At 36.7% G+C, this 26,673-nt stretch overlaps 2 protein-coding genes across 6 annotated transcripts in view; one reads left to right on the forward strand and one right to left on the reverse strand.

Moving 5' to 3' along the window:
• FAM133A (family with sequence similarity 133 member A) overlaps window positions 1-20,864 on the reverse strand; it is a 46,524-nt gene extending 25,660 nt beyond the window's left edge. The window contains exons 1-3 of one of the 5 annotated variants that reach the window (XM_089324773.1): window positions 20,800-20,864; window positions 19,844-19,912; window positions 15,843-15,877 (exon numbers count right to left, since the gene is read on the reverse strand). The gene's annotated coding sequence lies outside the window, so the exon portion shown is untranslated. Of the gene's footprint in view, window positions 1-15,842; window positions 15,952-19,843; window positions 19,913-20,317; window positions 20,450-20,799 lie in introns of those variants that run through there. The other 4 variants (XM_008273002.5, XM_089324774.1, XM_089324775.1 and 1 more) reach the window with 4 other exon arrangements.
• Window positions 20,865-21,299: 435 nt separating this feature from the next.
• On the forward strand, window positions 21,300-23,657 carry NAP1L3 (nucleosome assembly protein 1 like 3). Its single transcript, XM_008273001.5, has one exon. The coding sequence runs from the start codon at window positions 21,300-21,302 to the stop codon at window positions 22,821-22,823; it is 1,524 nt and encodes a 507-aa protein (XP_008271223.1). The 3' UTR covers window positions 22,824-23,657.
• The last annotated feature ends 3,016 nt before the right edge of the window (window positions 23,658-26,673 follow it).

Genomic DNA, 26,673 nt, shown 5'->3' on the forward strand with positions numbered 1-26,673 from the left:
ATATATATATTAGTGACAAACATATCTCTCTCTCTCTCTCTCTCTTTCTCTCTCCTCCTTTTCTCTCTTTCACATTTATCTTCTGGGAGGATCCTATTAGTAATTCAAATTGTTATGTAAATGCTATGCACTAGGAATGCCTGACTCGCACATATATTCTTTACTCTTTTCTCTGATTAGTTTATCTCCACAATACTAATTCTAGTTATCTACCTTTTTTTTTTTTTTTTTTTTTTTTTTTTTTTTTTTTTTTTTTACAGGCAGAGTGGACAGTGAGAGAGAGAGACAGAGAAAGGTCTTCCTTTTCCGTTGGTTCACCCTCCAATGGCCACTGTGGCCTGTGCTGCACCAATCTGAAGCCAGGAGCCAGGTGCCTCTCCTGGTCTCCCATGCGGGTGCAGGGCCCAAGGACTTGGGCCATCCTCCACTGCACTCCCGGGCCACAGCAGAGAGCTGGACTGGAAGAGGGGCAACCGGGACAGAATCCGGTGCCCCGATGGGACTAGAACCCGGTGTGCCAGCGCCGCAGGCAGAGGATTAACCTATTGAGCCTCTGCGCCGGCCCTAGTTATCTACCTTTAAGCACATTCTTGATTTTGTCATTCTCTAATGTCTATTTATTACACTCAAATTTCTTAGTTCAGCAAAAAGGTCTCAATGTTTCTCTAACTTCACCTCCCCTTATGTCTCTTCCTTAGTCTTTTTCCTTCCTCCACCTATCATTTTGATACCTACGCTATTGACAGAAAATATACTATTCTTGAAATATTGTAGACTCCTTCAGTACTCTGAAAATTGATCAAAACCATATATCTATTGAGAATCATTTATACTTGAAAAATCACTGGCCATGGAGTAGGAACAACAGGTGCACAAAATATGACTTGAGGAAATTAAAGAATATGTAAATAAATGGAGAGACATTTCATGCTTTTAGAAAGGAATAAAATGGTGAAGATGGCAATTCTTCTCAAACTGGCTGGTAAGATTAAATGTAATGCCTATCAAAGTCTCAGTTGGCTTCTTGACAGAATTTGACAAGTGGGTCCTCAAATTCATATAAAAATTCAAAGTACCCAGAACAGCAGACACAATCTTTAAAAAGTTAAACAAAATTGAGGACTCATATATTTCCAAATTTCAAAACTTACCACAAAGCCATAGTTAAGACAATGTGATACAGATACAAAGACAAGCATTCAGATAAATGGAACAAAAGTGAAAGTTCAGAAATAAATCCCTTCGTGGTAAGCTGATTTTCTACAAAAGTAATAAGACAATTCAATGGGGGGGGTGATTTTTTTTTTAAATTGGTGCTGGGAAAACTGGATATACATGCTTAAGAATATTTATTTATTTCACAGTAAAGAGTTAAAATTATTGTGATTGACATCGTGCTTAATAGGTTAAGCCTCCCACTGTGATGCAGGCATCCCTTATGGGCTCAGGTTCAAGACCCGACTGCTTCACTTCTGATCCAGCTCCCTACTAATGAGTTTGGGAAAGTAAAAAATGACCCAAATGCTTGGGTACCTGAAAGTGGGGGACCTGGAAGAAGCTCTAGGCTCCCGGCTTCAGCCTGGCCCAGACCCAGACATTGTGGCCATTTGGAAAGTGAGCTAGCAGATGGAAGATCTCTCTCTCTCTCTCTCTCTCTCTCTAACTCTGCCTTTCAAATAAATAAAAATAAAATAAAGCTTTAAAAATTTAAAAGAGAGTTAAAATGATAAAATTCTAAAAGAAAATAATGGATAAAATTTCATGTGCTGAGGTTGGGCAAAGATTTCTTAGATATCATACTAAAATCATGGATTCTTAGAAAAAAGAACTTGATATATTGAACTTCAACTTTTGCTCCACAAAAGTTACTTTAAAATTAAAAAAACAAACAACTATAGACTAAGAGAAAATATTTACACATCATAGAGATGATAAAGGACTCATATCCAGAATATTTGAAAAACTCTTGTAATTCAATAATTATTAAGGAAAAAATAGGGCACAGCATTGTGGCACAGTGAGTTAAACTGCCACTTGTAATTCAGGCATCCCATATTGGCACTGGTTCAAGTACTAGCTGCTTCACTTTCAATCCAGCTCCCTGATAATGCCCCTGAGAATGCAGCAGAAGATGGCCCAAATGCTTGGGTCCCTAAAATCATGGACAAATAATTTTAATAAACATTTCATCAACAAAGTTACCCAAGTGACTAAAAAATGACATGAAAAGATGTTCAATATCATTAGTACTACAGAACTGCAAATCAAAACTCCAAGAAGAAAATACTACATATCCACTAGAATGGCTATAAACAAAATATGTTAATGAAGATGTAGAGCAAATGGACCACTTGTGCACACTGGTTGGAAAGTAACATGGTACAGCCACTTCGTGAAATATTTTGGAAGACTTTAAAAAAGTTAAACACAAACTTACAATACAATTCAGCAACTCTACTTTTAAGAATAAACTCATGAGAAATGGAAACATATATGTACACAAAAATATATATGCAAATATTCATAGAAATATTATTAATTGTAACAAAAATAATCCAATTGTTCATTATGTAGTGATAGATGAACTAATGTGATATATCCATACAATGGAATACTATTCTTCAGTTAAAAGGAACAGACTTGATCCATACTACAACATAACTGGAACTCAAAAATATTATGCTCAGTGAAAGAATCCAGACACAAAGGCCTCATTGTGCATGATTCCATTTACATGAAATTTACAGAAAATGGAAGCTTGTAAAGACATAAAACAGATGAGTGTTTGCTTAAGCCTGTGTGTTGGAACAAGGATTAACTGATAATAGGCACCACAGAACATTTTGGGAAGACAGAAAAATTCGAAAATTGAATTATGATGTTAGTTGCACAACTCTATAAATTACAATTACTTACAATGACTAAGTTTTATGGTATGGACATTATATTTCAGCAAAGTCTTTTTTTTATTTTTAACTTTTATTTAATGAATATAAATTTCCAAAGTACAGCTTATGGATTACAATGGCTTTCCCCCCATAACGTCCCTCCCACCCGCAACCCTCCCCTTTCTCACTCCCTCTCCCCTTCCATTCATATCAAGATTCATTTTCGATTCTCTTTATATACAGATCAGTTTAGCATACATTAAGTAAAGAATTCAACAGTTTGCTCCCACACAGAAACATAAAGTGAAAAATACTGTTTGAGTACTAGTTATAGCATTAAATCTCAATGTACAGTAAAGTCGTTTTAAAACTTCCACAGGGATATAGTAAATCAAAAAATTTGGTGAATATTCTTTAAGGCCCATACTTGGCTTTCATTAGGGCCACCCTATGTACACATTTTATTTTTCTGTATATACTAACAGTCCTTACACATAAGCTTGCATCTCCACCCTTGACTACCAAGCCTTATTACAGCTCCAATTTCATATATCCAGTTACTTCTCATACTAATCCTTGCAAAAGTTAACTCCCTATCCTCTTGCCTCAATAAATGTTCATTCTCAATTTTCCCCATAAGTGACATCTATATATTTTCTATATTACTTGCAACTTCAGTATTTTCAGACTCTCTACCTTAATCCCACACTAAATTAGAAATCTAGTCAAACAAATTTTTCATCATAACATCTTTTAAATGTACTCTTTTCATTTTCTAATCAAGTTTGTCTTGCTGGTTTTAGATCCTTATATATCGTTAGCAATCTATCTCAAGTTATATTTTTTCATATTGCTACTGTCACTTAAATTCTATAATGCCTTTAAGTATAAATATTTTTCATTAGTCAAAAATACATTCTGAAGAAGTGTTAGAGATAAACAAAAAGTAACCATGGAGTATGTTGCCTTCATTTAAGCACACTTAACAACATCTTATTGATAATACGTCCAGATATTTTAATTTAGACTTTATTCTAGAAACAAGTTCATATACATAATTTTTTAAAACCTGAATTCATGACTAAATACTATATTATGATCATCTTCCTAAGTCAATTAATATTTATCATTACTGATAGGACAGTAGTGTTCTTTTGTCTAATAAACTATTTTATTAAATATTAAATATTAATATATAATATATAAACATGTTATATATTTGATATACATTAAATATAATATAAATAAATATTAAATATTTATCAATAATTTTAAAAGCATTTAAAATCATTGCTGTTTCCTATCAGAAAATCTAAATTTATAACTTTCCTTCTTTCATTTGAAACACATAAAGAAATAGAGAGATAGAGAAAGAGAGAAAGGGATAGAGATCTTCTACTAGCTGCTTTACTCCCCAAATGGCCACAATGACCAGAGATGGATCAGGTCAAAGCCAGGAACCTGGAACTCCATCCAGGTCTCCCACATAGGTGGCAGGAGACCAAGCGATTGGGCCATCATCTAATACTTTACCAGGTGCATTAGCAGGGAGCTGGATAGGAAGCAGAGCAACAGGGACTTGGCGCTCCAATATGAGATACCCATGTTGCAGCCTGCAGCTTAACCTGCTCTGCCACACCAGTCCCTGAAAAGGTGTCTTAACTGGTGCACAAAATACATGATCCACATTCTCTTTCAAGATTTTCCCAACCTTAATATTCTCCAATACCCTTTTTAAAATTATTTTCCAATTTACACACTTTAACCCAGAGAGGGCAATCTGCTTATATCCCACATATATCTAGTTAATTCCCGATTTTTACATCTTATATTATTAGTACTGATATACAAATTTTGTATATGGTTCTATATGTGTGTGTGTGTGTGTGCATGTGCACATTTTTAGTTTTTTTCTCTCCTAGAGTGTGAACTAATTCTAAACCAACTTAAAAATTATTTATTTGAGAAGCAGAGAGACAAAAAGCTCCTATCCACTGGTTACACTTCCCAAATGCCCACAACAGTAGAACCCAACTCAAGTCTCCCTTGAGGTTGGCAGGGAATCAACTACTTGAGCCATCTCCTTCAGCCATCCAGAGTGCACATCAGCAGGAAACTGGAATTGGTAGCAAAGTCAGGACTGGAACACAGGGCACTCTGATGTGGAATGCAGGTGTCCCAACTGGGGTTTTTACCACTAGGCCAAGCATCCACCCCTGAAGGCAACTTTCAAGTTTGTCTTTATTTTATATACCCAAAAGCAACCACTACAATGTTGAGTATATAGCAAGTGATCATTCAATTAGTGTTGATTTAAATTTAAGATTCACATTCATTTATCATGAGTTTATGATTGCCCACTATGTGCATAATACTGGTTTAAGTGCCATCACAGAAACAAAGGAGTATATAATACACAATCTCTCCTCTCAAAGAATTTACAAAATATCTGGGAGAAAGAAGGGACATGAATGGCTACACAATAATATAGGACGACTATTCAAAAACATATCAATACAAAATGCCTAAGTAAATGAGGGAAATGAAAATCAGTGATCCAGGGAACAGAAAAAGAGTTAGGCTGAGTCTTAGATGAGATGTTGAAAATTAAAATGTGAGAGCAGCTGATAGCATTTCAGGCATGGGGAAATGGACTGAGTAAGAAAGGCAGATGTAGGAATTCACTTTAGGCAGAGGATCTGCTATAAATTTTAGTATAAAAAGACAAGTTGAAGTTAGGAAATGGATAATCATGAATGCCTGTTAAAGGAGTCTAACTTCAAATTGCCATTTACTAAGTACCTATGTGATTGGTGTTTTACATGCATACTGAGTATTTGTTGTGTGTGGGATACTGGACATCCATTTTCTCTTTCTCATAGAACGCTTATTTTGAGTCGATTGGGACTACAACTATAGCCTTAGCCTCCTGTACCCAAGTGACATGTAGTTTGAAAATGACTGAAGTTCTAGTTATCTCAGATTTGGTATCATGATTAGACTCTTGTAATTATGGAGCATTGTTCTGTTCCCTGTTTCCTTGTGTCCAGAGCTACTTCTATTTCTTCCTGTTTTCAGACCAGCTTCCCATAGATTTTGTGAGACCCCATTATTTTTCTAATGAACTAAATTTTGCATAAGTTACCCAGAATCAATTTCTTGCAACTAAAAGGTCCTAATTGACAGAGTTCTGTATTATTCTCCACATTTTACTGTTAAGGAGACTGTGGATTAAGTGAGATGAAGTAATTCCCAAGATTACATAGCTAGCAAGTAGCAAATATGCATGTTTGACTATGGAATCTAAATTCCATAGAATTACTTAGTAGAGGCTACGTGCTATGGTCAAGATGTGAACTCTAGTTTTAAGTCTTCAAAATTGATGTTGTTTTCCCTACACCATGTTGTTTTTTCAATAAGAAGTCATCACAAATTTTCAAGAAGGGTATGGTATGATGAAAATGGTATTTTAAAAAGGTTACTCTTAGTGGCTGGTGTTGTGGCCCCGCAGGTTGAGACACTATCTGCAATGCTTTGCGTCCTGGCTGCTCTGCTACCAATCCAGCCCCCTGCTGATGTGCCTGAGAAGGCAGCAGGAGATGGCCTAAGTGTTTGGTCCCCAGCCACTCAAGCAGGAGACTTGAATAGAGTTCTGGCTCCTGGCTTTGGCCTGGCCAGACCTGGGTACTGTGGCCATTTGGGTAGTGAACCAGAGGATAGATGATTCTCTCTCTCTCTCTGTCTCTCTCTCTCTTTCTCTCTCGGTAACCTTGCCTTTCAAATAAATAAATATTTAAAAAAAAAAAAAAAGGAAAAAGAAGGTGAATTTTACAACAGTACATAGGATGGAAGGAAAGCAAGAGAAGTTGAGGTAGGAAAATAAATGAAGAAGGTGAGGTAAATAAGCTTGATGAGAAATGGCAGGATTCTGAATAGTAAAATGACAGCTGGAATGAAACAAAGTATAGAAGGTAACAGTTACTAGAATGCTCTATAAGTTGTCATTTTTTTCTCTCTCTCTCTGAAATGCATATCCCATTAAACTTTTTTACTATTTCATAATAACTTTGGTCCAATGATTTCAAATTTCAGTCCAGTAAGCATAAGCTTTGCTGAACTAAATAGAATCTCTTAGTAAGCATATTATAAATTTTTAAGCATGCGAACATCATTTGCAGCTAAATTAGGTGCACATCATTTGCAGAAAAAGTGCATTTTGCCTAGTGATTTTTATTATCAGGCAACATTTCATGGCTTGAAATTTCTTCAAATAATCAAAAAACTAGGGAAAAGAGGGATATCACAAAATCCAGACAGATATTTGTAGGTCCTTGCTCAAGTTTTTCTTGCAAGTGTAAAAATAAGGTTTTCAGGAGAATAGCTGGCTCTCTCATGATCTTCATTTTCTAGGCAACAAAAGTCTCTGAGAGCAAAAGTCATTTTTGCCATTAAAAATTGCTTTATAAGTTAATAAGGAAAAGGTTAGGAGCTTTTAAATAAGAGTAAAGGAAATAATTTGAATGAAATAAATTTATAGTACTTAGATTTTTTTGTGAACATAATGGAGAAAAAGTGGGCAGTACTGCTTCTGATAACTTTAGAGTCATCCCAACAAAATACCATGCTTAGAAAACAAAAATTACATAATAAAAACATCAAATATCTGGGGCTGGTGCCGTGGTGCAGTAGGTTAATCCTCCACATGCGGTGCTGGCATCCCATATGAGCACCACTTCTAGTCCTGGCTGCTCCTCTTCCCATCCAGCTCTCTGTTATGGCTTGGGAGAGTACTAGAAGATGGCCCAAGTCCTTGGGCCCCTGCACCTGAGTAGGAGACCTGGAAGAAGCTCCTGGCTACTGGCTTCGGATGGGCACAACTCAGGCCGTTGCGGCCATTTGGGGAATGAACCAGCGGATGAAAGACCTTTCTCTCTCTCTCCCTCTCACTCTCTGTAACTCTACCTCTCAAATAAATAAATAAAATCTTTAAAAAAAAATTCAAATATCAATCAAAATAAAGAATGAAACCCCTGAAAGTGGTGCAATTTGCATGACACAAAATGTATGATAATACCTCAGACTAACCTATATGGGTGCTGGTCATGTGAAATAAACATCCTACTGGGGATGGCTGCACTGTGGTGCAGTGGGTTAAGCTGCTGCTTGTGATGCTGGCATCCCATTTAAGAGCACTGGTTCAAATCCAGCTGCTTCTGTTCCAACTCCCTACTAATGTTCTTCAGAAAGGAGTGGAGGATGGACCAAGTACCTGGGTCCTCACCACCTACATGGGAGACCAGAATGGAGTTCCTGCCTTTATAAAGCTTCAGCCTGGCCCAAACTTGTCTGTTGCGATTTTTGTGGAATAAACCAGTAGATAGGAGATCTTCTCTCCCTGTCTCTACCCCTCTCTGTCATTCTGCCTTTCAAATAAATAAAATATATATTTTTTAAAAAATAAAGTTCCTACTTTGTAAAAGTGGTAATTACAGCATTATTTCAGCACTCTATATAAATTTTGATCACATAACAATCCAAATTTTGTTCATTATCCATTTTTCTAAAATGAGTCTAATTAGAAATAGGTTTATTATTTGAAAATTCAAGATATACAATTTATAATTTATTCAAAGAACCACTAGTATTTTGATATATATTTTCCTTTATATACCTATTACATGTAAAGCAATTTTCAGATAATCACTTTCTTGAAATATTAATCTCTAAAAGAGAATACTAATGAAACAGAAAGTTAAGTAAACAGACATTTTAATTTAATATTAAATATGAATATTCATTAGATTCAAAGATGTTTCTTCTGAAGACTCTGCATGGCCTCCTAGCTATTAATGAAGTATGTGAGGTGCTCCTATTTAGAAGAGGGTTGTTAAAACACTAATTATATAAGCCTGACAATTTAGTTTGTGACTGAGTATGTGGCAGTTATGCACCAGTAAATCTGGCACATTTAGAGGATAACTGATAGATAAGATTAGGACATAATTAAAGGCTAAATGGTTTTTACTTGAACAACAAGTAAAAACAGTCCAGCTGTCAGAAAACCAGTTCATTTGTTCAAGAAGTTAGTTTATTAGTAATAAGTGTGTTCTTGTACAGAGAAGCATTCTGTTTGAGAATAGCAGACTATACACTAGAACATAACTTGGTCCCTGTCTTAGGGAAATTTAAAATGCACTGAGAGAATGGATGAGTATGAGCACACTTAAGAAATGACCTATGGGACTCTGTTTTAATGCTTTTCCTAAAACATACACAGACTAAAACAATCTGAGTAGATTAGCCATGAAGGAAAGGGTAAGCATTCCTGAAGAATGTGCATTTAGTAAGGACTGATTGAGTATTTCCCATGTTACACTGGTATGTAACTTAGAGCTCACCATGGCTCTGTAAGGTGGGTTTTTGTTGTTATCCTCGTTTTAAGATGAGGAAACTGAGGTACATGGAGTTGAGAAATTTTCCCATGGTCACCAGAGGGTAAAAGATATGGCCTGCACTTACATGTAGGTTTGAAATATGACTAAATGTTTGTTATTACAGCAGAGACACAATAAGTGTTTTCAGGAAAATGCTTCAAAAGTCTATATGTACCTAGATATGAGAAGCTAAGAAGCAGCCTGGTGGCTGCTGCAAGCATACTGGTCAAGTAATATAATCATTTACGTAATGGTCTTTCATTCAGATTGCATCTTTCTTACAGAAAAGTCTGGCCACAAAATCATTTCATCAGATAATGACACAGTGTTTAGTGGGGTATTTGGTTACCTCTAAATACAGACTACTAAATTAGTCTTTGAGATAGACAAGCAGTTTTCAGAGAAGACATATAAACCTGCTCGATAGAATGGTTTTGCAATTTTGTTTACATTTGTGTTTTTGTTGTTGTTTTAAAAAACTATTTGAAAGAGAAGGAGAGAAGGAAAGAAGTAGGGAGGGGGAGAGGGGAGAGGGGAATAATGACCATGGTTGTCCCTTAACTCCAGTTTCAGTGTTTCTGTCCAGGAGTTAGTTCACTTTTTTCATTAAGGATGATATGGTAGAATGTTTAAGAACCCAGCATCTGGAGTCAAATCACCTGTGACCCTGAGCAAGTTATTTACTGATATGATTATAACATTACATAGGACAGTATGCAGATACTATGAAGATAATAATAAAATCCTCAATGGGTTCATTAAAATCAAACAGTAAAAGCATAACACTTGGTCCCAGGCTACACTGAAAATGATTAAGCTAATTGGTGTTATTCAGTGACAGTTGTGAACACATACTAAACAATGCTTAGGATAATAATCTATTATTAGAGGACCTGAGCAACCTTTGTTATTCTTTAATCTGTCTCTAAAATGTAACATTTAATGAAAATTAATTTTGAATATTTAATGATATATGTAAAGATGTATTAACCGGAATTGTTTTTAGTGATGAATACCTGAAAACACCTAGAATATACATCCACAGGAAAGCCTCAGTCTCCCCAGTGTGTATAAGGAGATAGAACCAGATGTTTTCTAAAATCCCTCCCATCCCAACAAGGACAAATTTTCACACAATTGTTAGATTTTGGATCATTATAAGAAAAACTAAGATAATTATTTAAATTTAAAATAGTAGATGCATATTTAAAATTAACATGGGGCAGGCATTTGTGAAGCAGTTAAGATGTACCTTGAGACACTGGCTCTCATATCAAAATCCTGGGTTCATGTCTCAGCTCCACTCAATTCCAGCTTCCCGCTAATGTACCCCGGGGCAGATAACTCACATAGTTGGGAGCTTGCCACCCATGTGGGAGACCTGGACTGAGTTTGTAGTTCCCAGATTCAACCTAGGCTAGACCCAGTCATTGTGGTCATTTAGAAAGTGAGCAAGAGGATGGGAGTTCTCTGTCAGTCAGCCTCTATTTCTCATAATAAATAAAACGTAAAAAAAAAAAAAATCAGCCACAAGGCATAAGACACTAAACTTAACACATATTTAAAAAGTAAAAAAAAATTTTTTTGATTATCAAGAACAGAAGACATTATTTGACAAATTTGGAGTTATATTTTAAGGTACATGTAGTTAATTGTATACAACTCTTATATTTTTCACCTCCATAATGTAATAAAAAATAATGTGGTCATAAATAAACATGATACAGCAGGTCTGAGGTTTACAAAGCAATAGTTGTCTGATTCAGGATTTAAAAGTTTTAAAATTCAGGTTTAAAAGTTTTTGATGAAGAAATGGGAATGTATATGACATAAAATATTAAAACAATACATTTATGTTAAAGTATGTTTTTTCTCTTCTTTTAAGAGGAGAAATTTTATAAACATATGATGTCAAACAGGATAAGTAGCTATTTGGCCTTTTGAACAGTAAGGATTATTATTATTATTAGTAGTAGTAGTAGTAGTATCAAGGAGTTGCCACATCCATGAAATTTCCAACTTCACGGTAATTAAATTCAAAAATCTCTATTTATAGATTCCCGTACTGCTTACAAAAGGTAATTGACGGGCCGGTGCCGCGGCTCACTAGGCTAATCCTCCACCTAGCGGCACCGGCACACCGGGTTCTAGTCCCGGTCGGGGCGCGGGATTCTGTCCCGGTTGCCCCTCTTCCAGGCCAGCTCTCTGCTGTGGCCAGGGAGTGCAGTGGAGGATGGCCCAAGTCCTTGGGCCCTGCACCCCATGGGAGACCAGGATAAGTACCTGGCTCCTGCCATCGGATCAGCATGGTGCGCCGGCCTCAGCGCGCTGGCCACGGCGGCCATTGGAGGGTGAACCAACGGCAAAAGGAAGACCTTTCTCTCTGTCTCTCTCTCTCACTGTCCACTCTGCCTGTCAAAAAAAAAAAAAAAAAAAAAAAGGTAATTGACAGCATAAGCAGAAGAAAATGATGAGAGTGACTTGAGACTATATAACAAGAAAGATTTTGTCATACAAAATCCTAATAATATAAAAATATTAAAATGATATTGAATTTGTGTTTTATGTGCCACAAATAACCCCATTTAGCAAATAAATTGTCCAGTATCTAATTAGAGCCCAGGAATTCTGACTTCAGAGCCTGTACTAAATCAATTATGTCATAATGTTACAGAGGGAAATCAAATGCTGAAATTTCATTATTATTAGCATTCTCTTCTTTTTAACTTGAAGGAAAGGTTTTGTAAATTGTATATATGCTGTTTAGTACAAAAATGACTATCATATCTGAAGAACTGTGGATGTATTTGTTCCCACCAGCAGAAATATTTTCAGAAGCACAACACTAACTTTTCCTCAGAAGAGGAAGCTAATAAAATTAACTAAATATATTTCAGTATTCAGGATAATATTTTCAGAAAATGCCAATGTAAATTTTTACTGTATCCAAATAAATCAAAAAGCTTAGAAATATTTTTGCAGTAATGCATGTATAAGCATCATTAATTAATGAAATCTTTTATTTTCCCTCCCTTTTTAGAATTAAATAAGATACTTTCAAATTTGTAGCTATAAATATTTGCTTTAATTTTAGTGTAGAATTCCTCAGATGAGTTCTACAAGAAAAAGATTTTTGAGTGTCCATGTAAAAGTATTCCAAGTGATGTGGTTTTACATTTTTGAACAATGCATGCTATTATTAAGTTTAACACTATCACAAGCAGCAAAAGCCAAAATAGAAAAAATGAAACTACAACAAATTAAAAAGCTTTTTAATAGCAAAGGAAATAATCAACAGAGTGAAGAAACAACCTGTGGAATGGGAGAATATATTTGTAATCCATGTATCTAATAAGGGCTTAAATTTGAAATATACAAGGAACTCAAACAACTCAATAGTAAGAAAAATCCACTTTTAAAAATGAACATAGGTCGTAAATAGATATGTTCAAAGGAAAACACATGAATAGCCTCGTTGATCATCAGGGGAATGTGAATTAAAATCCCAATAAGATATTACCATCTAGAATGGTTATTATGAAAACACAAAATAACAAGTATTGGCAAGGATGTGGAAAATGGAGACCTCCTTGTATACTGCTGGAAGGAATGTAAATTGCTTTAGCCATTATGGAAAAACAGTATTGAAATTCTTCAATAAACTAAAAAACTGTCATATGATTCAACAATCCAACTACTGGGTATATATCCAAAGAATATGAAATTAGTATGTCAAGAGATATCTGCACTCCTATGTTCACTCCCACATTATTCACAATAGTTAAGATAGAGAATCAACCTAAGTGTCCATCAATGGATAATGCATAAAGAAAATGTGGTGTATATATACACAATAGTATACTAGTCACCTTTTTTTTTTTAATTTTTTTGACAGACAGAGTGGACAGTGAGAGAGAGAGAGCGAGAAAGGTCTTCCTTTGCCGTTGGTTCACCCTCCAATGGCCGCCGTGGCCAGCGCGCTGAGGCCGGCGCACCATGCTGATCCGATGGCAGGAGCCAGGTACTTATCCTGGTCTCCCATGGGGTGCAGGGCCCAAGGACTTGGGCCATCCTCCACTGCACTCCCTGGCCACAGCAGAGAGCTGGCCTGGAAGAGGGGCAACCGGGACAGAATCCGGCGCCCCGACCGGGACTAGAACCTGGTGTGCCGGCGCCGCAAGGCGGAGGATTAGCCTAGTGAGCCGCGGCGCCGGCCTACTATTCACCTTTAAAAATTAAATAAATTTTATCATCTGTGACAACATGGATGAACATACAGTATATTATGCTAAGAAAAAGAAGTCAGGCACAGAAAAACAAATACCATATGGCCTCACTTTTATGTGGACAATAAAAAAGTGAACTCACAGAAACAGATAATAAATTTGTGGTTACCAGAGGGTGGGGGATAGGGAAGACATTGGTCAAAGTACACAAAATTTCTTTTAGACCAAATGAATAAGTTTAAGAGGTTGACTGCATCATGATGACTATGGTTAATAACAATATATTATATAACTGAAAATTCCTGACAATAGATTTTAAATGTCCTCACCACAAAAAAAAAAAAAATGATATGTATGTGAGACAATGCATCTCTTAAAAGCTTGATTCAGCTTTTCTACAATGTATTTATCATGTTTAAGTCACAACTATATACAATTTTTACTCAATTAAAAATGTTAAAATTATCATTACATCAAATATCTAAACTAAGAACTGATTGTCCTTATCTGCCATTACATTAACTGTAACTGTTTTTTTAAGATTTATACAGTTAGGACTACTGACAGAACTGTAATTCTCAAATATTTCTTTTCAAAAAATTCAAACAGGATAGCTACAAACCATATTCTGTTCATTTGGGTACATCTTTATTATAGAAATGAGTATTAAATAAAGTATTCTTTACCTTGTAAAACAACGCAAAATACAACAATTTTTTTTAAGTTTTTATTTAATTTCTTTATTTGAAAAGCAGAGACAGTCAGAGACAGGTAGACAGACACAGATTTCCCATCTGCTGTTTCATTTCCCAAATGCTTGTAACAACCAGAGCTGGGGCAGACCAAGCCAGTAGTTGGGAACTCAGTCTGGTCTCTCACGGTGTATAGTGACCCAACCATTTGAGTTATCATCTGTTGCCTTCCAGGGTATGCATTGGCAAAAAGCTGGAATCAGGAGCAGAGCTGTAACTTGAACCCAGGCACTCTGATATGGAATGTGGGCATCTCATGAGGCATCTTAACCACCACTGAGCCAAATACCCACCCCCAAACAATTGACATTTTACTATTCCTTTTTAAATCATAATTTGTTAGCAGATTGAGACTACTTTGTATTTCCATTTTAGCAAGATATTTTGTATCAGATGTGAGAACAACTAAGACATTATTTGCTTCCGAATAATGCTACTACCATTCAGGTGGCTGGGCTGTAGATAGCTACACATTGGCAACTCCACAAAACAGAATATTTATATGACTTGTCTGCATGTACTTCCTAGAGTTTTACTGCTGTCATCTTCCCCTTTCTCTCAGACATATGGGAGCAGAAATAAAAAGGTAAACAATGAAAATCTAGCTGCTGTAACTGTTTCACTGTAATGAAATTATATTTTCCCACAATTTGGTTTTCATTCCTTCTCAAATCTAACGACTGGTAGCTACCTATTATTAAGTCATTAGCATCAATATACAATGAAACACAATAGAGAGCCCAACAAAAACTAACACATATATGAACATCTAAATTTTGACAAATGAGAAAAGGCAATTCAGTGGAGAAAGGACAGTCTTTTGAACAAATAGAGCTGGAACAATTGAATAGTTAATCCCTACTTGTATCATATTAAGTAAAGATGAGATCTAAATGCAAAACCTAAAAGTATGAAATTTCTGGAAAGAAACTTTGTGACCTTGGGGAGGCAAAAATTTCTTACAGATAACACTAAATTATATAGAAGAAAAAAGAAGACAAATGGTTTCATCAGAATTACAAATTTTCAGGGATAAAACTTAAAGATATCCAATAAGATGCCTGTGTCACATATCAGAGTACCCTGGGTTTAATTCCTGGCTCTGCTTCTGACTCAAGCTTCCTGCTAATGCAGACCTGGGAGACAGTGGTGATGGCTCAAGTAATTAAAGTTCTGCCACCCACCTCAGAGACCTGGATTTAGTTTCTGGCTCCTAACTTTTTCTGGGCTCTGGCTACTGTGGCCATTTGTGGAGTGAATGAGAAGATGGTTCTCTCTCTCTCTCTCTCTCCTGTATGTGTGTGTGTCTGTGTGTGTGTGTGTGCATTTCTGTGTCACTCAAATAAGTAAAAATTATATATATATACATATATATGTATATAAACTTTCACTCTCTGAAAACAGCAAAGGCAACGTTAAAAGGGTTCTAAGAAAATCCACAGGTTCAGTAAAAAATATTTGTAAAGGTGACATAACTGGTAGAAATGGAAAACAACCACTTTGGGAAACAAGTAATTTCTTAAAATTCAAACATACACCTACCATGTGATCCAGCCATTCCACTCCTAGGTATTTTTCTAAAAGAAATGAAAACATATGTCTGTACAAAGACTTGTATACAAATGATCATAGCGGCATTATCCATAGAAGCCTGAAACTCAGAACACAAATATCCATCAATGAATTGTGCTATGTCCAAGTAATGGATAACTACTCAGCAACAAATAAGAAAAAAAAAATTAATATACATGGCAACATAGGTGAATATTAAAATAATAATGCCAGTGAAAGAAGACAGGCAAAAAGAGAAGTATACTCCATGATTTCATTTTTATAAAATTCTAAAAAATGCGAATTATTGGATTAGAAAAGAGATCTATGATGCCTAACAAAAAGGATAGGAACTGAAAGGGGCATAATGAAACTTTTGGGGCAGGTGAAAATTTTCATTTTATTGACTGTGGTGATGCTTTCACAGATATATACACTTCTCAAAGCTTACAAAATAACACACTTTACTAGCAGTTATCTTGTGTCTATTATACTTCAGTAAAATTATTTTTAAGACAATTAACTTATGTATTCATATAAAACCTTTGTAGAAGAACCAAAAACAAAAAAAGAAGAGGAAAAAGGAGAAGGAGAAAGAAGGAAGGTAGGGGAAGGAAAGAGTTTAAAAATGAATGAATCTGCTATATTTAATTTCTTAGATATCTCCGGCAAAAGAATATGTTGCTTTACTTGTTATTGTGTATTTCGCATGTGTATTTGTGTCACAGGGATGGAAGGTGGAGGGGATCATGTATAGCTTGATATCAGGGAAGGTACAAACATATCAAAGAACTATGCTCAGCTTGAGTAAGTTCAGAGATTCTGTGTTAAGAAACATCTCATGTAGGAGAAGGAACATTCAACTCTCTCCCCAAAATAGCATTAAATAATGGAACAGAGAATATATCATGATGCAAGTAATTTACACATGAGGGTGTTTCAGAAAGTTCATTGAAATGGAATTAAGAGAGTATTTTGGTGCAAAAATGTTTTGAAATTCATGCACAGTTATTTCCATAACACATGTTTTCCACAAGCCTTTTGAGGATCCCTACTATAACTTTATGAAGAAAATTAAGCAAATGATATGTTAGAATTAATACTTATATTCACAATAGAAAATTTATGGCATAATCAAACAAATTGATTTTATGAAGAAAAAGTTTATTTTGTTTTAGGGACCTACTATATAAAATTAAATAAACTAATAGACAAAAATCTACAAAAATAAAAAGATGTTGTGAGATACATAAGGCAGTGTTTACACAAAAATATTGTGGTTGGAAATCAGTCTCGACATGCAATTATTTTCATAGTCTATAGTTAGGAAATAAAATACATCCAAATTGAAAAATCACATTAGTTCATTATCATTATTTTTGAATAAGTTTGCTACACATTTTTTTCCTCTTTCTCCAAACTTTTCCAGTATCAGTGTGAGTGATTAAGTACTAATCTTTGAAAAGCATCCAAACAACCTTCCAAGTAGATAACTTTATAATAAAATCTGTAATTGAGTCACACTTGTGCAATATCATGAGTTGAAACAGAGGTATTTTATAAGTGTGTAAAGGAAATAAAGTGGAATAGCATTGGTTCAAGGCACTTAAATGGAATTGGGAAGCACTTATTAAACAGGTCCCAAATACATCCACAAGTGAGGTACAACCACAGTTGAACTTTTAAGTTGAACTTTTGAACTGAAGTATCTGCACATACCATACCAGGGTAAATGCTGACCTTACGAACTGAAGAGTGCTGCAATTTCAGTAAAGAAATTCCCTAATCTTTCTAGCAGTTTGTGAGGTCATCCCACTCACTTCCTAAGACTGTTCTCCATCCCTTTCTTGCAAACTCTTGCCAGTGCCTGAATGATAATTCTTGACAAACAGGAGATGAACTTAACTGCCCCCTTGAAGTTTAAGCTAGAAAAACACACACCCTTTCGGGGCACATTTTCAAGGCTACTTGAATTTTTTGTCTCCCAGACTGTAATGGTCATAAATGTAATTACATAAATGTAATTATTAGTTATCTATGACTAATTTGATTTTGTCTTGGTTGATAGCAGCCATGGTTGCCTTATCATGGTCAAAGTCATTGTACCTTTAGAATTTCACCGCCTTTTAATTTCTAATTCAGTGGAAAACAATCAAACAACATGAATAGATAATATTCAGTGAACAATAAACATGAAAAAACATTCAGTCTTACTACTAATATAAGAAATACAAATACATAATATTGAAAAATGTATTTGGCGTTGTTCATCTAAAAATGTGAATGGCAATCACTTCTTCATGTATTTATAGTTATTTTTAATTATTCCTTTGTAGTTCTTAGTAGTTAACTATTCTATCTAGCTTTTTTAATGATATCATGTTAATATATACATTTTTAATGTATCATTTCCACAAAATAAAAGCTTATTTTTAAACTACCTAATTAGTTTTGTGCGTAAAAATTCTGACCTATGGAACAAAAAGGAGAGAATTAAGAAATGGACCCAGGCAAATCAGTTAATATGATTAATTTGGAATTTCAAATAAGTATGGAGTATACATATTCTCAAATAAATGATACTCAAAGAATTAGCTGACAAAAATGAACTTCAAAAATCTGGATCTTTAACATCACTAACTCCTAAATACCAACTCCCAATAGTACAACATCTAACATGCATATAAAATCATTAAAATACTGTAATCTGGATTCCTATCTTATCACTAACTCTAAGACTAATCTTTGATGGTACAAAGTTTAACATATATAAAAAAGCCATCAACATAAGAGAATTTGTTTAAAGATATCCATCACTTTACGTGAAAATAATAAGCTGCAGAATAATATTTATGGTAAAACCCATTGATTTAAATGACTGTTCTATAGAAAATGCTTTCATTAAAATTGTGAAATGAAAACATATGCATCCAGTTAAGTTTTACTCACTATTATACTGGCATCCACTACAACGAGTGCCTGGTACGTGACAAGCACAAAAATATATTAGTTGAATGATTAAATGAGCTCTTATGCACTATTGGTGGGACTGTAAATGGTTATAATCTTTCTAGAGAGAGTTTATCAGTCCGTATGAAATGCTAAAATGAACACACAATTTAATTTAGTCCAGCACCCCTGCTTAGTAATCTATCTTATTACAAATTTTCATAAGTGCACCTGCTCTGGTTGCCTAGGAGCAATATTTTTTACAAGTAAAAAAGTATTGATATAAGTGGAGAGATAGTGTGGAAAGAGTTACCATACAACAGGAATTAGATGAAATAAATTAAGACAACTATTTCCATGGAATATGCCTCTATTTAAAAATTAGATGTTGATCATTTTCCATGAACCGTATAGTCATAATTAAATGATAAATGAATGAGCAGGTTACAAAACATACTAAAATGTCACATAGACAAAATTATATACATATATATGCAGGTGTTTATAAATATGCACAAGAAATCTCTAGAAGGAATTGCACCCAAAATGCTAGCAACAGTTATCATTCTGTTGTTAAGATTGTGTTTTTCCAATCATTGGAATTTTTCTCTACTGGGGTTTTATCTTTACAATGTTCATATACTTTTACAATCAGCGCTAAGGAGTAAAAGTAAATGCATTTACAAAATTTAAAAGCATTCCCTAACTTTAAAAAAAATGTGTAACTAAATGTCAAAGCACAAATTCTATAAAAATGTAATATAAAATTATCTCACTTTAACATAGTTTCATTCAAAATGAATAATTCATCACATTTTATGTCTTGTTACTTGTATTCTATGACCAAGTTTATATAGTGAATGTGGTTAAGTAGTTGTTTTGTACATTAGTATGCCAAATCACTTCTGTGAATTTTTCTGTTCCCATAGAAATATCAAGATATCATCCAATTAAATCTCTAAAATACTATCCTGTGAATTTTTACTCAAATACAAATGGGTTATCCCTGTCATTCATAAAAATGGGCTAAATGCATTCCTTACCTTTCAGTGAAAAGTAAACACTGGTCTTTTGGGTTTACCAAGGGAGTTGTTCTGTAGCAGAAAAGAATCCTGTAAATAAAAACAACACATATCTATCTTTAAACTTCATTTTGCGAAAGTTTGTTCACATATTACTGGACTTGTAAGTCATACTTTAATATGGCTGGAATTTTACAATACTAGAAGGAAACTGGTGGCAGATTACATTTTATATGCTGACAGAGGATGCACTTTCATTAGCACAAATTCCCCCTCCCCCCCATCCTGCTGTTCCTGGAATTGAAACCTGCTGCACAAAAGTATAAAACAAACAGTCTTCTTTTTAATATTAGCAATATTGAATACCCCTTTTTTATTTACAAGGTTATTGCAAGCCTTGAGAAGGGCTATGTGGCGCGTTAGCAACAAGGTTGGGGTATATTATATGCCAGCTTAGAAAATAGAAATAAAATAAAAATGGTGTAACTGACTCACGGCAACATGGGTTCGCAAACCTTGTAGATGGATACAAACCAGGCTTGCCAAACATCACAGACAGCACTTATTAAATCTGCTACGTGGAATGCAATATGCCTGCTGTCTAGCCCCTCCCCCGTCCCAATAAACGACTGCCCCTTTTTCTCCCAGTGTAAAAGTAGATGCTCACAGAGCAGAGGAATAACGCTTTTCCTAAGAAAGAAATCATCCATAGTCACACTACCCATTGACTCCATTTAGAAAATTTTCATCCAATTTTTTCAAAACGTTTTTTTTTTTTTTTTTGTCAAGAGGCCCGTGACAAACCAAGCGGGAATTCAGGATGGGCGGATAGAAGGAAGACACTCCTCTTCTTATGTGGTTAAAAAACTATGGCTTGTATTTTTTTTTTAACCTCGTGTCTGCGCTTTTTGTGAATTATAAAATCACAAAGATAAATTTTGGGAGGGGGGGCTTCCAAGGGTTCGAGTCTCACCCACCAAAGAGCGTCTGGGAAGATGGGCGGAGCCTTGGTGTATGTGTTGCGGGGGGAACCGTTGCGTTTGGCCTTTCGTTGGACATATCGTTTGTCAATCAAGGTTGTCCAGCAAATAAGGAGCCAACTAAAGGCACGCTGGGTAGGAAATTAACGGGCAGTCTAAGTGTGAAGGGGAGGGGGCTCGCGATCCCAAGCGAGAAGAGATCTCGGGGTCTCATACTGCGCCATTCGACTGCGGCACGCTTAGGTCGGCCGTGGCTGCTGCCTGGAGAGGCCTTGCCGCCGCCACTCTCGTCCAGGCCGCCAGTGCCTCTGCCGTCTCGCCTCCGCCGCCGCCGCCGCCGGAGCCTCGGTCCCAGCCCCATCCCGCCGTGCGCTGCTGCTGCTGCCTTCCCCGCGGCCGCCGCCGCTGCCGCAAGCATCCGTGAGTCATTTTCTGCCCATCTCTGGGCGCGCGCTCTCTGCGGTAGTCACCACTTAAGAGGTTTACAGGCTTTCCATATGGCTGAAGCGGATCTTAAAATGGTCTTGGAACCTGTCGCCGAGGGGGTTGCTGAAGAGGAGATGGCTAGCTCGGCTAGTGATTCTGGGGCAGAATCTGAGAGCAGTTCTAGCAGCAGGTGCAGCAGCAACAGCAGCAGCAGCAGCAACAGCAGCAGTTGCAGCAGCCGCAGCCGCTTATATAAAAAGAGGAGGTTTCCCGAGCCTTCCAGAGGGGTTCAGCGGGCTCCACTGCGTAGAAATTTCGTGGATAGGCTACCTCAGGCAGTTAGAAATCGTGTGCAGGCACTCAGAAATATTCAAGATGAATGTGACAAGGTAGATGCCCTGTTCTTAAAGGCAATTCATGATCTTGAAAGAAAATATGCTGAACTCAATAAGCCTCTATATGATAAGCGATTTCAGATCATCAATGCAGAATATGAGCCTACAGAGGAAGAATGTGAATGGAATTCCGAGGACGAGGAGTTCAGCAGTGATGAGGAGGTGCGGGATGACAGCCCTAGTGAAATGCCTCCTTTAGAGGGTGAGGAAGATAACCCCAAAGAAACAACTGAGGTAAAAGCTGAAGAGAAGGAAGCTCTTAAAGAAGTTCCTGGGGTAAAGGCTGCAGAAGAGGAAGTTCTTGAAGAATTTCCTGAGGTAGAGACTGAAGAAAAGGATGTTCTCCAAGAAATCCCTGAGGCAAAGGCCCAAGGAGAGGAAAAAGCAGATTCTAAAGCTTGTATGCAGACACTGCCTGAAGTAAAGGAAGACTCTAAAGCAGTCCCCCAGGTAAAGGCAGAAAATGCTGAACAGCCCAAAGCAGCAAAATCGAAGGCAAGGGCTCCTGCGAGAGAGACTCATAAAAGACTTCCTGAGACAAGGCCTAAAGAAAGAGTGAATCTTAAAAGAGCTAGGAAGGGAAAGCCTAAAAGAGAAGATCCTAAAGGCATTCCTGATTATTGGCTGAATGTTTTAAAGAATGTTGACAGGCTGGGGCCTATGATTCAGAAATATGACGAGCCCATTCTGAAGTTCTTGTCTGATGTTAGCCTGAAGTTCTCAAAACCTGGCCAGCCTATAAGCTACACTTTTGAATTTCATTTTCTACCAAATCCATATTTTAGAAATGAGCTGCTCATGAAAACATACATAATAAAGTCAAAACCAGATCACAACGATCCCTTCTTCTCTTGGGGATGGGAAATTGAAGACTGCAAAGGCTGCAAGATAGACTGGAGAAGAGGAAAGGACGTTACCGTGACAACCACCCACAGCCGCACAACTGCTACTGGAGAAACTGAAATCTTACCAAGAGTGGTTCCTAATGCATCATTCTTCAATTTCTTTAGCCCTCCTGAGATCCCTAATATCGGGAAGCTGGAACCACGGGAAGATGCCATCCTTGATGAGGACTTCGAAATTGGTCAAATTTTACATGATAATGTTATCCTGAAATCAATCTACTACTATACTGGAGAAGTCAATGGTACCTACTATCATGATGGCAGAGATTATGGAAACAGGAAGTATCGAAAATAAAAAGGCTGGCTGAAAGATTTTTTTCAAGAATCGCAAAAGTTCAAGCAGAAGTGAAGCAGGTTAATATCATTTAGAAAAAAAAAAAAAAAAACCTGACCTATAACTTGAGCACTATTGTCCCTTACAGTATTGTGTTCTCATGTTTTCTTGGTATTTGATTTTAAAAATTGTTGCAAAAATTTCTAAGTATCAGTTTGTTAAACTGTGATATTCTTGAAAATATGTAAACTTATGTCAGTTATCTAAAGCATGTTAGTTTGGTGCTACAGAGTATTAATTTTTGTGAAGTCTTTTTGTCATGTTACTATTTGATTATGGCTGTGAAAATTGTCAGAATTGTTAACTGAGACAAATACCTGCTTGAAAAAAAAGTTCCTAATGTACCAATGCATTTTTTTTCTCTTCCAGCCCAGAAGACTGAGGGTTTAAATCTGCTTGCACTGTATGTGCCTTTGTTACTTTGCTATAGAAATATAGTACTTATATTAACTAGAAGAGTGCATTGTGAAATTTGCTTGAAAAAAGATGACCATACTTTTAAGAATGTCTGTCAAGGCCATGTTTGATTTCTGTGAATTTGTTTATTTTACAGAGTCGTCTATAAATTTAATCATATTGGAGTTATTGTTTACCACTGAAGTGTTAATGTGAAATAGTATTTTTTAAAAAGTTTACTCATCTTATATTGTATAATTGTAAATTTAATGCATTTTCTCTGTAATATGTTCCTTACCTTTCTCTAAAAATGATCACTTTACATCATTTGATACTTTTTTCATGTCCTTTTTTGCAACCCAAAATACATGTTAAAATAAAATGTGCCATGCTACAAAACACTAGCATTTTTCTCTTGTAAAAAATCTGATGTTTAATATAGAAAAAAGTAGAACATACTGAGGGAAAGAAAATTTTAACAAAAAATAACTATTGTTAAGCTTCTGATAATAATTCTCAGATCTTAGCTTTTCTGTTGGAGTATACCCATTCAGGTTATTGCAGGGAAATGGGACAGGGGAGGAGGAAGAAGAGGAAAAGGGAGGGAAGGAAGGGGTACTGGAGGAGGAAAAGGGAAGCAGTTGGGGAGGAGCGAAAGAGGAGGAATGGGGGTCAGGGCAAGGGAAGGTTGGGGTGGGAAGGGAGGTGAGGGCAGGAGAGGGAGGGGATAGAGAGTGTCTCACGCAGAAAGGCCTGTTATATAGGTTGTTTTCACATGCCTCGGGGCCCTCCTTTACCTTGATTTGGGAGGAGGTGACACTACCTTAGCTTTTATCTTCCCAGTGATATGCTCTCAACTGTTCTGTGACACCATACAGCTGGTCCCAGGATAATTAGATCCTGAGATTTGAAATCAATATGAGGAGCAGTTTAACAGGGAGCTTTGCACTGAGCACAAAGGCACAAGCGTAACAGATAAGAAAGTGCTTTATTTCATATTTGCCACATACTTTTCTTCATGACATTACAGGAAAGAACTCTGGTGGGAGGCAGACCACATTTGAAAATATCTAGACCTCTAGGCATAAAATAGTCTTCCAAATCCCACCATATATATAGTTTAGTTTCTTGCTTTTTTCTCTGCTTAACAGGAGTTTTCTCCCTCTATGTATATAAGTATAAAAATATTTACAAACCAAGACATATTAAACAATTAGATTTGTTTGCATCTTCAGCTTGTTTATGGTTTATATAATTTCAGGAAGCAAGTTTTTGATTGTAGCAATATCAGTGCACTTTTTGTGAGAATGCTTCTGTTTTATTTCCGAGACTTTTTTTTTATCCATCAAAGAACTCTAACCAAAGTATTTACCAACTTACTTTTCTGTGTTGCCCATATTAAAAGGAATTCAAATTATTATAGAATACTTGCAAAATAGCAGAAATTCAGAAAATAAAAACTCAGAAGCACAGGTATACTAAGGAATTGTTATGTTTGTGGGGTGGTGTATTTTCTCCCAGCCCATCTTTTGATCAGGTTTTATCATGAATTCTTGACTCAAATTTAAAGGTAAATTCAAATAGATTGCTAACTGGAAAAGCAGCTACTGCTATAGTTTAGAGTAGGTGTGGGGGCTGAGGGGAACAGGTGCCAAGGATTTATATATCAATTAATATTTTGATTCCAGAAGTGCAATTGGTCTGTGCTGGATTCTTCAACCGCCTCTACGGTTGAGGAGGGTGAGTAGAGCCGGGAAACTTTTGGGCTGGCACATTCAGTGGGCTGCATGTGTGTCTAGCACACTTGTTCAGCCAGTGACTGATATTAGAAGGAGAAACTGCCAGGGAATGAAGCTAATGGGGAGGGGGTTGAGAAGTGCATAGTGCAGTCTCCTTCCACACCTTCCTCCTGGTGCTCTGTTTCCTTTTGCTGTGACTCAGAATTGAGGCCAGGTGCCCGCTTTGCTGAATTCCCATGAGGAGGCTGCTGTTGCTAGTGCTATATCCTCAATTAGTCCATTCCTGTCCTGAGTTGAGTTGGGCCCTGAGTATTCCTGGCTGTCAGCCTAAATGTTCTTTGCTTTAATGTGGCTAACTCCAAACAGGACTTTGATAAGCAGCAGCAACAGCAAAGGTTGCTGAAGAGGTAAGGGAAGAAACTTATGCTGAATGAAGAAAGTGACAACACTGTCAAATGATGCACACTTCAAGAGTATGCCACACCTGCTGGTACCTCACTAGCCATACTCACTAGTGATAGTGTGTTTTCCGTCAAAAAGCTTCAAGGACGATGTGATAAAATAGTAGCAGAATCAGATCAGAAATTGCTAGCTTTTGGGAAAAAATACAAACCTCACTTGCATTTGAATAAACAGCGCCTATATGAGGGCAATGTGGAGTTGTGCCTGTAGTTTTTGAATAAGGATCTGAATTACGAGGTGATGGTAAAGTTGAGAAACAAAAAAGGGTAATAGAAAAGGAGAAAATTGGATTAGGATTTAAAAAATTCTTAAAATGGTGAGGATAGGCTGACTTTTTAAAGTTACCTATGTTGGGCCAGCGCCGCGGCTCACTAGGCTGATCCTCAGCCTTGTGGCGCCGGCACACCGGGTTCTAGTCCCGGTAGGGGCGCCGGATTCTGTCCCGGTTGCCCCTCTTCCAGGCCAGCTCTCTGCTGTGGCCCGGGAGTGCGGTGGAGGATGGCCCAAGTGCTTGGGCCCCTGCACCCCATGGGAGACCAGGATAAGCACCTGGCTCCTGCCATCGGATCAGCACAGTGCGCTGGCCGCAGTGCACCGGCCGCGGCGGCCATTTGGAGGGTGAACCAACAGAAAGGGAAGACCTTTCTCTCTGTCTCTCTCTCTCACTGTCCGCTCTGCCTGTCAAAAAAATAAATAAATAAAGTTACCTATGTTTGTATTCATATATCTTTTGAACAAAACAAATATTTCAAAACTAAGGTATTAAAAGTATAGTCTCATATGGTGATGCTGCCCACGTCAGAGGGCTGGTTGGAGTCTTCGTTGCTCCACTTCCAATTCAACTCCGTGCTAAAGCACCTGGGAAGGCAGCAAAGACCATTGGAGTGCTTGGACTCCTGCCACCCAAGGGGGAGATCCAGACAGAGTTCTAGGCTCCCGTTTTGAAGCTGGCCTAGACCTGGCCATTGTGGCCAATTGGTAAGTGAACCGGGGGATGGAGGATTCTCTCTGCCTTTCAAGTCTATGTATACATATATACATACATTAAAAAATGCTGAATATGGGAACTAATGATCCCTTCCTCTTTGAACATTCAGAATATAGGTTTTGTAAGCAATGTCAGGTTTACCAGAGGGAAAAAAAAAGCCCCTCTAAAAGCCAATAATATCAAATTTTTTAAAAAGATATATTTTTATTTATTTGAAAGACAGAGT

This window comes from Oryctolagus cuniculus, chromosome X (genome assembly GCF_051225735.1).
Source record: "Oryctolagus cuniculus isolate XC-2025 breed Fujian yellow rabbit chromosome X, ASM5122573v1, whole genome shotgun sequence".
Taxonomy (NCBI): Eukaryota; Metazoa; Chordata; class Mammalia; order Lagomorpha; family Leporidae; genus Oryctolagus; species Oryctolagus cuniculus.

Coding starts and splice junctions, on each gene's coding strand:
- NAP1L3 (XM_008273001.5), top strand. CDS start 21,300: ATGGCTGAAGCGGATCTTAAAATGGTCTTGGAACCTGTCGCCGAGGGG.